The sequence below is a fragment of the Gambusia affinis genome, linkage group LG12 (assembly GCF_019740435.1).
Source record: "Gambusia affinis linkage group LG12, SWU_Gaff_1.0, whole genome shotgun sequence".
In the NCBI taxonomy this organism is placed as follows: Eukaryota; Metazoa; Chordata; class Actinopteri; order Cyprinodontiformes; family Poeciliidae; genus Gambusia; species Gambusia affinis.
In genome coordinates, this window is record NC_057879.1 from 23,216,743 (window position 1) to 23,232,103 (window position 15,361).

Below are 15,361 nucleotides of genomic sequence, written 5' to 3' on the forward strand. Positions count from 1 at the left end.
GCGTAAAGACGTCTACGTATTGGTGTTTCTTAAGGAAAGCGGAACCAAAAACCGGAACCCGGGTGTTTCCCAAATCTTCACTTCCTGTTGTGTTTTTCTGCTTTTCAAACCAGGAAGATGGATTTGTTGTCGAACAAATGGATTGTATATTTGGCGTTATGTCTGTTTGTCGCTGGTAAGTTGAATTATTAGACTGTAGAGCTTGTGGCGCTTTATGTCTAGCATTAGCCGAAGTATGTTTGTCTTTTATTAGATTAGCTTAGTAGATTTTCTTGTGCCGTAGCTAGCTGGATGCTAAGCTAGTTAGCCATAGCAACAGCTTCACTGTTTGTCTTTTAAATCTTCGTTTTATGCATGGAATTGGATTCTGTGATGGGAGTAATTTTAGTACATTTGCATTCACATAAGACTGAAAAATGACCGCATTTTGTCTTGTCAAAGGTCAGAGATGACTTTTAAATCAATCAGAAACAACGCTAAAGTCAGCTTTTGTTTTGGCACACAGGCAAGAGGTTGTATGACAGTTTTTAAGAAATCAAAACCACCTTTCATCTGGCTCTAACTCGAAATCCTAAAATACGTAGAGTATTTATACCGGATTTATGTAATTCTGCAGTAAACAGTCACATTCCGGCGAGTACCGTACTGTTTGTGAGCTTGGAAATATTTTAAATCTGTTTATGGAAGCTCAAAGGGCCTTTGATCGAGGCTAGTCTAATAACTAAACGATGTTTATTCTGTACAGAACAGAAAACATTTATTTAAATACAGTTTGTGAAGTTTGAATCTTAAATAAAGTACGTAGATTTGTAAAATCTGGATTGTACTGAATACATGTTACAAAACATGTTTTCATGTCATAATTAACATGAATACATATAAAAGTTTAAAAAAAAAGAAGCCACGTCCGCTTTTCCGACTACTTTAATTAAATTATTTAAAAATGGAATTTCTTCGCTGAAAAGTTCCGCATTTTAAACACAAAATATTGTATATTTTTTTTAAACATTAAATGCAGGTTCTTCTTCTCGGCATTACTAGCAAAAATACTATTTTGCATTATTTTAAACTGTATACAATTTAAGATAATTCAGTTTAAGTTTTACCATTTTGTGATTTTTGTATATATATATATATATATATATATATGTATTTTTTTTTAACATTAGTTGTTCAAAGATAGAAAAACCATTTAGTGAAACGCCTAATCAGAAGCTAACTTCGGCGTCGTAGTGACTTAGCATCATCGTGACTGCTCGTGATTTTCAGCAAAGTTGAGATTCACTTCCACCATATCAAACTAAACTTACTGTATTTCCCCTATTTTTTATTTTAAAAGACAAACATCACTTTCAGAGAGTCAAAGAATATAGTTTTTTGAACGAGGTATTTATTCCCTTTTTCAGAATGTACTCCAGTTATATTTTCAATTTAGAAGATGTAAAACAATAATAATAAAAAAAATTACTAAATTTTGTGCAAACGTCATTTTACTGCCTCTTTAATTTTAAGTATAAAAACTTTGCTTAAGCTTTTATCTGAGGTATGGACGTCATTACGCATTTTGACGTCTACTAAATGATTGCACCTTATTATTAATGGAGAAATAGTATAATATACATTTCTGAACTGACTTTGCAATTTATTGTCAAGATTCATTTGAGATTCTGTTAGAGTTCCTGGAAAGCAGCAATTCAAAGTATTTCCTAGAAATGAATAAGTGTGAATGAATCATAAAGAAGTATTTGTAATTCCAGATGTTATTCCTCACTTATTGTTGAAAATATTCATCCATCTTTGCATCCAGATTTTGTTTCTGGCTCCATATTTAAAGCAAAATCTGCCAGAAATTTATATTGAAGTTTTGTATCTTTAACTTTGTTCATTTTAGTAAAAGAATGACATTTTAACAAATGTATAATGGAGCATGTTTTATACATTTTGCACAACTGGTTATTTCAGTGATAATGTTTGAAAAGGTAAATTATCTGTGTTAAATATAAAAAAAATTCTGAAAATACTCTTGTATATTACATATAAATGTAACCTTAATTTTAGGGCTTTCTGGTGATCACTTTGTGTTATTTCTCTTTGCAGGTATCAGTTGTAATTCAGTGGAAAACAAAATTTACGTGAAGCTCAACTACACTGTGCCATGTGTGCGACTTCTTAATTCAACCCATCAAATAGGCTGCCAGTGTGAGTATAGCGGCACATATATGTGGCTTTAGCTGCTCCTGACATTCAAAATAAATGCAGCTTTTTACTTTTCCACCACATAAAGTTGTTGCAATTTATTTTACGTGTTTTGCCCACGTCCTTATGATGTGTGCCAGCAATTATGGAGGTAATCAGTGCTATTTCATTTTCTTCCAAATGACTGTTGCTGATAGAAAGAGCGCTGTAAAGATTAAAGGTCATAGTAAAACACACCTTCCTGTGATATAAATATTCAAGGATCATAATCTGACAAACTGTTCTTTCTGTGACAAAAACATCCCCAGAATCAAAGCATTTTATTGATCTTTATAGTAAATTATTTAATATAATTGAAGACAGTCAGTCTTCAGGACGTTTATTGTTGTGTTTTTGTTTTATTGCTGTTACAAATATTTAGTTCTGTCCGTTTAGCATCTTTGTCAGGCGATGTTGGAGTTCTCCATGTACTTGAGTCAGAAGAAAACCTGGACTTTGTGCTTCGTAATGGCCACAATCCTCCTTACATGGTCATCATGGAGTCTTCCCTCTTTACCAGGTACGGTTCGCCGGTGACCCATCAGAAGTTTAGTAAAACGTAGAATATTTGTCTGTGTATGAAAATGATTCATTATTAAAACTACATTTATTACAAAATGGTGCAAACTTGGTTTTCCAGCTCAAGGTTGGAGCTTTAAAAACATTTATAAAAGAAATTGACATGACAATCATAAACATGAAGGAGTCTTCATGAATGTTTATGACTTTTGTCATGAAGTGACTTGACTACTTTTAATGCTAAGTTGCATTAAAAGTAATGACACAATAAGCAATAAATTAGTTAATTGTATAATAAATTAAAACAAGCTCAATAATTTCCATTTGCATGATTTGCTGCTTTTCTCTCTCTACTCTTTTCTACAAAAACTGGATGATAAAAATCTTCAGTCTGGTGTTTTGGCCTCAATTAGTCATTTTTTCTAAAGGATAATGTTTACAAAGACTTCATAATTCATTTTATTTATTGTTTCTGTTGTTTTATTTATTTATTTTGGATATTTAAAATGTCTTCCAGTGTTAAATGTTCATTAGAATTTAAAGTTTATTGATTTCTGAGAATATTTTCTTGCATTATTTTGCCATTACATTGCCTGAAAATGGTCTGTAAAAACAACATTATCATTTATTGCAATAATTTCGAGACAGTTTATCACCCTGCAAAATGTGACAGGTCTAATTAAAAGTAAATTAATCTTGTCAACTTTGCATTATTCTATGAATAATGACATTTTAATGGAAAGTTGCATTAAATCTGGCATTAAAAGTAAATAAATAGTGTCACTAATAAACATAACACTAATAAACATTCATAAAAACTTTCTAAATTGTGTGAATTGTTGCCCGTCAGATCCGTCATGATGAAGCTGAAGAACGGCTCCAGCAGGGTGGCCGGCGTCGCTGTGGTGGAGCCCACCTCCAACCCACCGGACGGCTTCTCCCCTCACACTCGCTGTCCCAACGAGAACACAGGTGGGTCAGACGTGTTGCCATGGAAACAGAGAGGGCAAAGCATCAATACCCGTACATAAGTAAAACCGAATACTTCAGGTTGAGTTCTTGGGATCATTTAGTTTTTTGTTGCAAAAGGTCAGAAAAGATGGAGTTCCGATACTTTGCTTAATGTAAGTTAAGATTTAGACTTTACTCTTTTGCAGAGTTGTGTAGTAACTAGTTACATTTACTTGAGAAAGTTTTTTGCAAGAATGTACTTTTACTACGCTGTGTTTTTTACTTTAATTTGAGTAATTTTATTATGAAGTATTTCTACTCTTACTTGAATAAAATTTCAGGATTTTCTGCACACTGAATGCAAAACAAACATGTTTTAACAGAAAATTCACCAGACGCAGACACAATTAGGATAATCTGGATGATTTTTAGTCACTTTTTCCCCTCTCCTCTCAGGTGTGTACTCAGAGAACTACGGCCCAGGTCTGGCCCACTGCAACACCACAAAGTGGAATCCCCTCGGCAACGGTTTATCCTATGAGGAGTTCGACTTTCCCATCTTCTCTATGAAAGACGACAATGACACACAGCTCATACGGCAGGTAAAGACTCCAACAAATAGCTTATTTTTTATTCAATTCATAGCTATTCTAATGTTGCTGCACAAAATGACTTTGACCTTTAATATTTTCCACTGTTCAGTGACATGAGAGTATAAATCGGTTATTAACAAGTTAGAAATGCATAAAATCGTTGTGAAGATGTTTTTTTATTGGCTGGTTTTAGGAATTAGGACAAAGTCAATTTTTAGCATGAAGAAAAGATGCAGATGTTCTACAGCAGCAAATTGTTTGTGAAAATCAACAAAGTCCAAATAGTTTTGATCTAGTTTCTTGTGCAATATTTTAGTATGCTTGAAATGAGAGAAAAATAACTTAGAAATAACTTTTCAGCAAAAATTGGAGCTTGTCTTAAATCAATAATTCCTTAATATTGATGGAAGCGATATTAGTTAAACTGCCAATGGAACAAGACATTTTTCATCAATATTAAGGAAGCATTTACTTAAATGAAGGTCCTATTTTTGCTGAAAAATGACCTGTAAGTTAGTTTTGTCTTATTTCAACCGTACTCAGATATTTGTACTAGGAACAACACCAAAAATACTTTCTAAGACTTTGGTCGTAATCCCTACGATCTTGTCAATGGATCAATTTTAAAGTTATTTAGCAAGGGGAGGCGACAGTATTCCTGCAAGATCATAACAAGACAAAGAGAGATAATAGAAATAAAGCACAACTTTAAGCTGTGGCTTTTTGTGGAGCATTGACTGCAGCTTCTGTAGAGAAGTGTGTTTAAATGCTGAATCAGGAGTGGTGGGATAATGATCTGATGCACTTCAGCGACAGACGTCTTTCATGGTTTTGATTATTTTAATTTCCAGCCTTTGTTTATGTCCTGATTTATGGAGTCTGGCTTCTTCTGGTGCAGAATTATGATGCATGTCTCACGTCAGTGACGTAAAATTCGTATAAAATGTGACCGTTTCGACTGCAGATTCAGCACCATGTATGCAAGTACCTTGATTCAGATTTTTTCTGGGTAAAAATGTCATTCAGATTGCTGTGAAAAAGTCGGATTTGTATGGTATTGTGAGAAACTACAAAGAAATTGAGTTTTCTGTCTACTTCTTTAGACACAAACCCACAGTTTAGTGAATGTGTTTGCTTCTCTCCGTTCTCAGTGCTACATGGATCACAACCGTCCCGTGAATGGCAGCGACCCTCAGTACCCTCTCTGCGCCATGCAGCTTTCCTCCCACATGTCCGCCGTCACCAACACACCCACCTGCATGAGGAGAAACAGCATCAGCTTTAGCATGAGTAATGGTCAGCCTGGTAATCTCACAGCATCGCAAAGTCAAAACAATAACTTAAGTACTCTTCCAGTACCGAAATGTGGTTGTTTTGAACTTTATTGGGCATTTCCTGGATTATTTATTCATCCTAAATGCTGTGATATGGTGAAAACATTTAATAAATTTGCTTTTATTGGTGGCTGTTACTTTCTAATCTATTATTTTGCTTGCTTCTCCTGATAGACATGGTGTGTGATCCTTTGAGTGACCACAATATTTGGGCCCCTAGTAAACCTTTGAACACCACACAAAACGGCCACAAGCTAAATGAGAGCGTGATCATCGTATCAGCCAGGGTGAGTGTCTGTCAGCGTTTAAGCAAACACAATAAGACAGACTTTTACTTTTACTTTCTCTGAAGCTCCCTGCTGATTCTCATGTGAGGGAAGCAGCTGCTGTCACATGACTATAAGCGTAAGCTAGTAAATGCTCTTGATGCAGCTTCATTTCTGTATATTTTTCTCCTGAAGAAGCCAGAATTTCTTCTTTAATTCACCTTTGAAAACACCAGATGGTCTGAAAATGTATTTTATTTTATTTCAAAGGGGGGAAATAAAAAAATAAAAAAAGGAAATTGTGATTGAGCCTTGAATTCCAGCAAGGCAAGGTAGATTTATTTCTGTAGTGCATTTCAATAGCAAAACAAATCAAAGGGCTTTAAATGATAAAAATGTAAAACAATTAAACAAAAATGATTTAATTGCAGTAGCAAAATAAAGAAATGAAATATAAAAAAATTGAATAAAGGCTAATTTAAACAAATATGTTTTTCGGCTTGGTCAGTGTTTCAGCAGTTTTCTGGACGATTGTTCCAGATTTGTGGTGCATAGAAGCTGAATGCTGCTTCTCTATGTTTGGTTCTGGTTCTGGGGATGCAGAGCAGAACCAGAAGACCAAGGAGGCCTGGAAGGTTGATACAACATCATCATCATCATTTATAAACCAGAAACAGTATTTTAAAGTCTATTCTCTGAGCTACAAGGAGCCAGTCCAGGACTGTAGAACTGGGTGATGTGACTTGTCTTCCTAGTTTTGGTCAGAACTCCAGCAGCAGCCTTCTGGATATAATCGATTGTTTTAGGCAGACCTGTTGCAGTAATAAATGCGACTAAAGATAAACACATGGATCTCTGGATCTTGCTGAGACATTAGTCCTTTAATCCTGGAAACGTTCTTTAGGTGACAGAAGGCCGACTTTGTAACTGTCTTTATGTGGCTCTGGAGTTTCAGGTTAGATTTCAGACCTGATCACTGGTTTTTAGTTGCAATCAGTGACATTCTGATGTAGAGCAGTGAGGTAACGAATCTTATTGTTCTAATCTGAGCTAGTGAGATAATATAAATACTAAATAGGAGGGATTCGAGGATTGAACCTTGAGGTATCCCAGATGCAACATCTGCACTGATGAGAAATTACCTTCTTAAAATAAATATTTATTCTTTTAAGATTCAAGCTAGTCAAAGTCCTACAGTTGTCCTACATTTCCCAGAATGCAACTGATAGCAGCTTGGAGTATTTTATTAAATAAAGGTGGCAGAAAATATGTAAAATATGATTTTTTTCAGCATCATGTTGTGTGTACGTTTTAGTCACTTAATTGTGAACTACACATTTATGTAAAACAGAAACATTTATGTTTCCCTTATATCAAGAAGATTTTCACAATTTTTGATCATTTCATGTAGGAGTTTATAGCCACTTATTTACTGATAAGTTGGAGAATAAATAAATGAATCACCTGATTTCCTTTTTCTTTCATGTCTGCAGCTCGACAGCAGGTCCTTTTTCTCTGAGATCGGCCCCGGGGCGGAGAGCGCGGCCTCGGGCCTCGTCACCCTGCTGGCGGCGGCTCACGCTCTACGAAACGCCACGCAGGACGCTCAGCTGCACCGAACCATCTTCTACACTTTCTTCCACGGGGTTTGTTCACTCCGCGGTTTTAACAAACACCAAGTTTGATTTACTTTCTGCATGTTTGGTCACTTAAACCATCAGTTTCCTTTAAACTCAGGAAACGTTTGACTACATCGGCAGTTCGAAAATGGTTTACGATATGGAGAAAAATCAGTTCCCGATCGATCTGGACAACGTTCACTCTGTGCTGGAGATTGGACAGGTGCGTTTTGGAAAACTTGTTTTTTGTCTTTTTTTTATAAGTCATGAAGCAAATTAAACCAGTTCCTAATTCTGCATGTTTTGTTTGAACTCTAACAGATCACTATTGGTGCTTAGTGCTGGGTGATATGGTTCAATTATTGACGATTAATCAATTAATCGGAAAAAAAAATCTAGATTTATTAACTTTAAGCCTTTTTTATACAATATTAGAAACACATAAAAAGACGCAAATAAACAATTTGTGTCAATTTGTGATATTTAAAGATATTAGAAGGTTATTGTGATAAAACCTCATATAATTTTTAAACTAAAATATGAACTCATAATAAAAATGGACATTATTATTATTATTATTATTATTATTATTATTATTATTATTATTATTATTATTATTATTATTAACCTTTATGTCATCAGAAAATCCAATTGAGTTTAAAAATCTCTTTTGCAGAAAAATCCCAGCCAATATTGGCACAAATTCTTTTACTTATGTAAAATAAAAATATTTGCATTCAGATATAAATTTTAAATATTTAATATATTTTTATAGTTTTATCGTGCAGCTCTATCAGGGTTTTAGATTTTTATGAATCACTCTTGTGCAAACTGTATTATTCTGATAGCAAAATGAATCCTTTTTTTGTAATAATCAAATAATTACATTTTCTCCTGTCTGTTTGTGATGCCATCTATTCTCCACACTGTGCTAAATAACAGGACACTTTTATTTTAAATTACTTGAGTGGCTTTATTTTTCTTTGTACTTAAAGTAAGTGAAGTGAATATACATGCTGTGGTTAATTATATTTAATCGTCTTTTCCAGGTGGGATTGCATTCCAGCTCCAGCCTCTGGCTCCACACCGATCCGGTCTCTATGAGGAATAGCAGCGTTCAGGAAGAGGTTTGTTCTACATGAAACCAGAAGTTTACATACACCAAATAAAAATACGCACATTTTCTTTCTTTTTTTAAAGAGAAAAAAGCTCTGATTGAGTATAATTACAGCTTGATTTGGATATTATTATGACTTTATTATCATATTTTCTTTAGTTTTTCTTATCCTGGCCCCTAATAGTCCATTATGGGAACCAGAGATTCTTTCTGACAGCAGAAGGGAAACTCAAAGTCAGCGACAGAAAAGAATCACACTTAATACTTATAGTTGAGTCAGTCTGCAGCAGCTCTGTTGTTTCACAGAGTTTACTTTCATGCTGCATTTTCACAGTCTTGTCCTTATAACTGATAATAAATGTGTTAAATTGACCCCAAAAGATTATAAAAACTAGATGCCTTCCTTAAAATGCTAAATTCTTTTTTACGTTTTGGATCTAATATGCATAACATCTCTTTTCTAAAAACAAACACAAAACAACAGAGCAAAAACTTGACTTTACTCTGCTTGATTTTAGGAGTTTGGTTTTAGCCATGGGTCATTCTTTGAACAGGAAGACGGGCCCAGGACAAAAAATGTTTAATATCCTGAAGGTAACATCTATTTAAAGGGGTGCACACGCCCCATAAGGATTCTAAACATGATGAGAAATGAAAAGATATCGATGCACCCGCACCAGGCTTCGCCTTCATCACAACGCTCGAGCCTGAATGCAGAAATGCACTATGGTGCCATATGCACGGAATTGATGGCACGCAGCACAAAACGATACCAATAATATTTAAAAATTACATCATCAGACGGACCAAAAATATTCAGTTAAGTATTAAATTTTGGCATTTTAAGAATGAAAATGACAATAATTAATATAAGTAACAAAAGATAACACAATCAGGCAAAAGAAAATGTTTCCCAATAAGTTTCTTTCAATAAAAAAAAAAAACTTAGGAAACTTTAAGAAAAACTGCAGGTGTGTGTCTGGTGAAATTTTGTTTTTCATTCAGTGGGTAGAAAATCCAGAAATTTTACTCAAGTAAGAGCAGAGATATTTAATAAAATGACTCAAATAAAAGTAAAAGTAGATTCTTTTTCAAAAAATGTAATTAGCTACTGCCAAACTCTGCAACCGGAGTCAGATGAAGAATAATAAGAAATTAAGGAAAAGGAAAGAAAAAATTAATAAGCTTTTTGTTTCCTTACCTCCTTATTCTCCCTCTTCTTTTCTTTGAATCAGCGTCACATTAATAATAATAATAGTAATGATAATAACAATATACGTTATTTAAAACCAGACAGTGTACAACTCAAACATAAACAACACAATTTGATCTGCTGTACCAGATGATAGCAGAAGCTAATTTGACAGATTACAACATAAATATACAATATAGATGTACAAAATGCTGCGTTCATGGACCTGTGAATAAATGGCAATCAGAAAGGTATGCGCCGTTTTAATTGCTTCAATGGCAGGAAGGTGAAAATTGTCAGGTAGAATGAAAATGGTAGAGACCTTTTTAAAAAAAAATCTTATTTCTTAATTATTTATTTACTTCGTCTTAACATCCCAGTTCTGTGTCTCTCCGAGATTTTAATTTTGTTGTTCTTTATTTGTTCACAATGACATTTTAAGGAACTCTGAATCTGAATCTGAATAAAATCCAGTGCAGCCTTTCTCCTTTAAAAGTCACCAAATTAGTAAATAATTAACTTTTTGGGTTGCAATGTGAGGAAATGTGCAAATTCAGGGGTTAATGAGTCATTTTCCAGTCCACTGTGTTAAGGTACTTTGGATATTTACGGTGATTAAAACACACTTTTCTCTCAGACAACGACACGGTGAACTTCTACATCAGTGTGGAGCAGCAGGCCAGCTTACCGACTATTCTGGTCAAGTACCTGTTGGCCAACCTGACTGGGACCGTCGTCAACGTGACGCAGGAAAACTGCAGGAATCAGAAAGAGAGCGAAGACGACAAGGAGAGCAAGCATGTGAGATTAACAGCTGCTTTCATGCCCAAACGTTGACTTAATTCTGATAATTTAGCAGAAATCAAATAAATTTAAAGGTTGGCGTAAAATTAGAATGGCAAGAAAGAAAAAAGTGTATGTTAGTTATTAGGAGTAACAATGTAATTTCTTAGTTTTTCTGCACATTTATTTACCTCCTCCAAATTTTTTCTTCTTCTTCTTCCCTTAGTTGTATAAATACTTCTGGGTTCCGGGCGCAGCACCGCCTAACAGTACGGAGCGAGACGGATTCTGCGTCCGCTCCACGGTGCATTTGTCCAAGGCCATATCCCCGGCCTTCGAGCTGGAGAACTACACCACCAGCGAGTATTCGACATGGACAGAGTCCAGGTGGAAGGAAATCAAAGGACGCATATTCCTCGTGGCCAGCCACGACCTGGAGGTTATTATCAGTTATTGATTTTTAAAAATCTACTTATTTATTGTGATTTAAAGACATCGGGTGAACAGACACGAAAACAAAACAAAATGTGTAAAATATTTCCACAAACATATAAATAACAGTAATAAATTATGTAATACAATAGTGATTTTATCTACAAAAATGGTGGTGAAAATGTTTGAAACGTGCTTGAACTTTACCGTGCAGAGACAAATCCATACTTATCCAAGAAATCCAGAAAAAAGACATTTCTTCTTTTTTTTTTTTTTAGCCTAATTTTTATGTCCAACACTGCTGACAAAGAGGCTAGCTTTCTGAAGTATATAGATGAAACTCATCTAATGTTTTCTATTTGGAAAGTTCTAGAAATATACATGTGAAATTTTGCAGTAGAGGTTTTTCTAGGAATCCTGGATGTATGAGTCTGTTTGGTATCACCTTTTCATTCAGGAATCTGTCAGAATCACCTGAAACTCCAAACATTTTCTGTCTGAGTCTTGACGCTTTGCAGCAGAGCATACCTGAACTACCAGCGATAACGCAGCTCCATGCAATAAACATAAATCTGTCCAGATGTGACAGAGACGGATCGTATTTCTTGAAGGCGTTTCAAGCCTGTGCACGCTCACCGCAGCATCGGGCCGAACTAAATCAGGGCCCCTCATCTGCTATCACCTCCTCACTTCAGGGGGAATTTTAAATAGGGACTCCATGCACAACGTGTCGGTTAAATTTAATGAATCCAAACTTTTCCCCCTCAGAGCAGAGAACAGAAAACGGTTACCCTGCTCATGGTTAGCTTTAGTCTTTAGCTTCGACTGAAAACAATTAGAGATGAGTCGATTTAAGTCATACAGAAGACGGTGACACATTTATGTTAAATGACAGTAATAGGATGATTACACACTGCAGTCCAGTCCAAACATCTTCAATTTATATTGTTTATATTTTTCATCCAAGCAGCCAGACTTTCTTTTAATCTATTACAGTAATTTCAATCAGCAGGTCACTTGCTTTCACTTATTTTTAAGCTTCCAAAAATAAGTTGTTTGCATTCAAAAGTTTCAAAGAAACTTTCCAAAGACGTGTGTTTACTCGTTTCTCATTTTGCTGCTTGTGGGCTCGATGTTGGACCGCAAGACGTAACCAAGAGAATCCAGTTAAAGGATTTTCAAAATAAAGGATCTTCCAGACTCATAATACATAAAACGGAAATATTTAATTATTTATTGTGCGGCCCGGTACCAATTGGTCCACGTACCGGTACCGGTCCGCGGCCAGGGGTTGGGGATCACTGACATAAACAATACAAGTACATAAATAACAGTGGTATTCACTGTGGTACTTACTGCAGAACTAGCAACATTAGCTTAGCTAATGTAGCTATTATGTGCTAGCTAAGATGGACAAGTGGCCTACATGTTTTTACTACATGTTTATACTCTGCCAGTCACCAGAAGCTTGTTATTCACATGGAGGATTCGTAGTTCCCTTACAAATCAGATGAAACGTGGATTTCAGGCCCTCGAAGCTCCTCCATGGTGTAAACACTCTTCCTGTTCAGTAGGTAGTGAACTACGTCATAGTGCTTCCACAATCTGGAGGCAGATTGTTCACATCGTCAAACATGTTTTCATTCTCTGTCTCATATGGGTTAATCCTGACAGCAGCCAGAGTGTCAACATGCTTTCTTTTTGTTGCTCTCAAAGCCATGGTTCATCTGCGCTTGCCTACCAAAATGGCGTGGATCACTTCCTGTTCAGACTTATGCATTCTGGCCCTTTAACTTGAGCTCTTTCTCCTGCAGATGCTGACGCTCGGCGTGGGGATCGGCGTGCTGCTCTCCTCCCTCCTGCTGACCTACATCATGAGCTCCAAGGCTGACATCCTCTTCAGCTCAGGGAGGGAGCCTACTAGCGCCACCTACTGATCCACAGGGCGTCGTCTCCGGCCCGTCACCACTACACTCCTCCTCCTGCTACTACAATAACCGCTAGTACTACTTCTGTCCCACGCAGACTTTAAAACTCAGCAAGCGAAGGTACACAGACGGCTTCGCCTCGGCTGAACGCGGGGCGCCGGTTCTGACTCCGTGTTCATGGACTCGCTCAGGTGAGGCTTGACGTCAGGACCGGATGGATCTGGACTCTTCAGGAACAGGAAACACTGGTCAGGCACCAGCGGCGCCCTGTCAGTGGACAAGATGTTTATATTTCTCTGGATTTTTTTTTTTTTTTTTTGGTTTTCACCTTTTTAATGTCAAGGAATGTTTTTGTTTACTGTGTCACGGGACCGGCACTAAACAGTGAGTGTGTGAGAAGCTGCCTGATTGATTTAGAGTCATTTTGAGTGTGTGTGTGTGTGTGTGTGTGTGAACTTTGGGGATTGCAATGGTATGTGCAATACTTTAGCCGTCTTCTGTGTAAATGTAGTTAAATTATCAGCTGTAATGATTCAAGAACCACTTTTCAAGCCAATGATCCATTGGTAAAAATCAAATTTATGCTTTAAACTGACCTAGAAAGGATGATGTTAGGACATTTATACTGTTTATGCCACTACATGTGCGTGTAGTGATTTATTTCTTTTAACATTCGAAGGGGAGAAGATCTTGATTCAGCTGGAAAAAATCTGGAAATTTTGAGTTTTGATACTGAAAATGTTCCTGGTACTTTTGCTCTGTGCTCCCTTGAATTCCTTTTTTTTTTTTTCCAACAATCTTAGAATAACTTTTTGGAGATTTTGACCATTTTGTAGATGAAATGCCTGGAATAAAACATGCATTGTGAGATCTTGAAGACAAAAAAATAAATAAATAAAACATTTGCTTTTTAAAAAAATTATTATTCCAAGGCTTTGCGTGTGTTTTTAATGTCTTCCATGTTGCAGCTATTTGAAACAAATCCTTTACGCTGATAGTAGCGCTTTATAAACTGCAGTAATAATACTGTGGCTTCTGTTTTACCACATAACCCATAAAAACTGCTTTGGATCCGTGTCGTTATATTAGAACTTTTCCAGCTTCCTTTATAACTTTGTGGACACAGGATTCCCGTGGCCACATCCAAAGCGGCTCGTTGGTTAGCAGCTTTCGGCGACGCCTGCTTGTTTTAATAGGATTAATATTTTGCGAGAACAAGGCGGCAGTGTTGATGTTCTGCGGGGAAACGGTCGCCATGACGACACAACGCTGCCCAGCTTGGCTAACGATTCAACAACAGACTCGGTTTTGATTCGTGGATCATCGTGTTTCTAATTTCGTTGCAAAACATTAATGGTTTTTTTTTTTTCAAATCCTTTCCTCTCCAGAACGTCTTAATGTTTTGTTTACAAACTGTCAGGTCTGATCTGGATCGACAGTTTTTCAGTCTTTCTGAAGTTTTTTCTGATGATTTTCACTCATTTTTAAGGAGGAGAATTTATCTTGATGGGGTGCCTAATTTACATTTCTACGTTTAGAAATTGAAAGAACAATCTACGTTTTCTAAGATTATTTAAATTTTCTGACATTAAACAAAAAACAGCACGTCTACATTACAGCATGTTAACGGCAAGCTTTGTGTCAAAATCAAAATTCAAGTTTGACCCTCCTACATAAATAAATGTTGCAGTTCATTGATGATTGCAATACATTGTTCTTAAATAAAGAGGAATACATTACATAAAGAAAAATTATTAATGCTAGTCAACTTATTAAAATCCATATTAAACAGTAATGAGATTCTTTTGGTCAGTGAATATAGCACTAATTATATATTCACTACTGTGAATATATAAATAAATGAAACATACATATTTTCTGACTGATATACATAGTTTCATTACAGTTGGTTCACAATGTCCTTTTGTATTTATGTTTTATTTTAAAGTTGGAAAGATTATTTTCAATATTTTCTGAAGATTCTAATTAATTTTTTCAGAAAGAAGTTAAAAATAAATGTTGCTTTTCTTTTAAGCTAAATCTTTGAAGATCTCCTTTATTAAAAATTCATATTTTATGTCTAATACATGTGTGACAGTATAGCAATCTTCAATATTTTATGAATATTTTTATTAAAAAAATACATTTAGAAAAAAGTTGAGAAAAATATATAAATGATGCTAAAGCTTCAAAGTTCTTTTCTAAAATTCACTTAAGAAAAACAGAGTAGTTTAGTTAAAAGAATTTAATTCACTATTTTCCGAAAAAGAAAAATGTAAACAGTACAAATATTGGGATAAATAAAGATTTTTATGGATATAAAATAATATCTAGCCAATATAACTTCATATGTTGCGTTAAAAGAAAGTGGGTCATTGGGGCCCCACTCCCT

At 35.5% G+C, this 15,361-nt stretch overlaps 1 protein-coding gene across 1 annotated transcript; it reads left to right on the forward strand.

Annotated features, from left to right (window-relative positions):
• The first annotated feature begins 33 nt into the window (after window positions 1–33).
• On the forward strand, window positions 34–13,888 carry ncstn (nicastrin). Its single transcript, XM_044134674.1, has 13 exons — window positions 34–175; window positions 2,098–2,199; window positions 2,632–2,755; window positions 3,605–3,726; window positions 4,162–4,307; window positions 5,450–5,603; window positions 5,807–5,919; window positions 7,392–7,544; window positions 7,636–7,740; window positions 8,567–8,644; window positions 10,445–10,627; window positions 10,836–11,048; window positions 12,856–13,888. The coding sequence occupies exons 1-13, from the start codon at window positions 118–120 to the stop codon at window positions 12,976–12,978; spliced, it is 1,674 nt and encodes a 557-aa protein (XP_043990609.1). The 5' UTR covers window positions 34–117; the 3' UTR covers window positions 12,979–13,888.
• The last annotated feature ends 1,473 nt before the right edge of the window (window positions 13,889–15,361 follow it).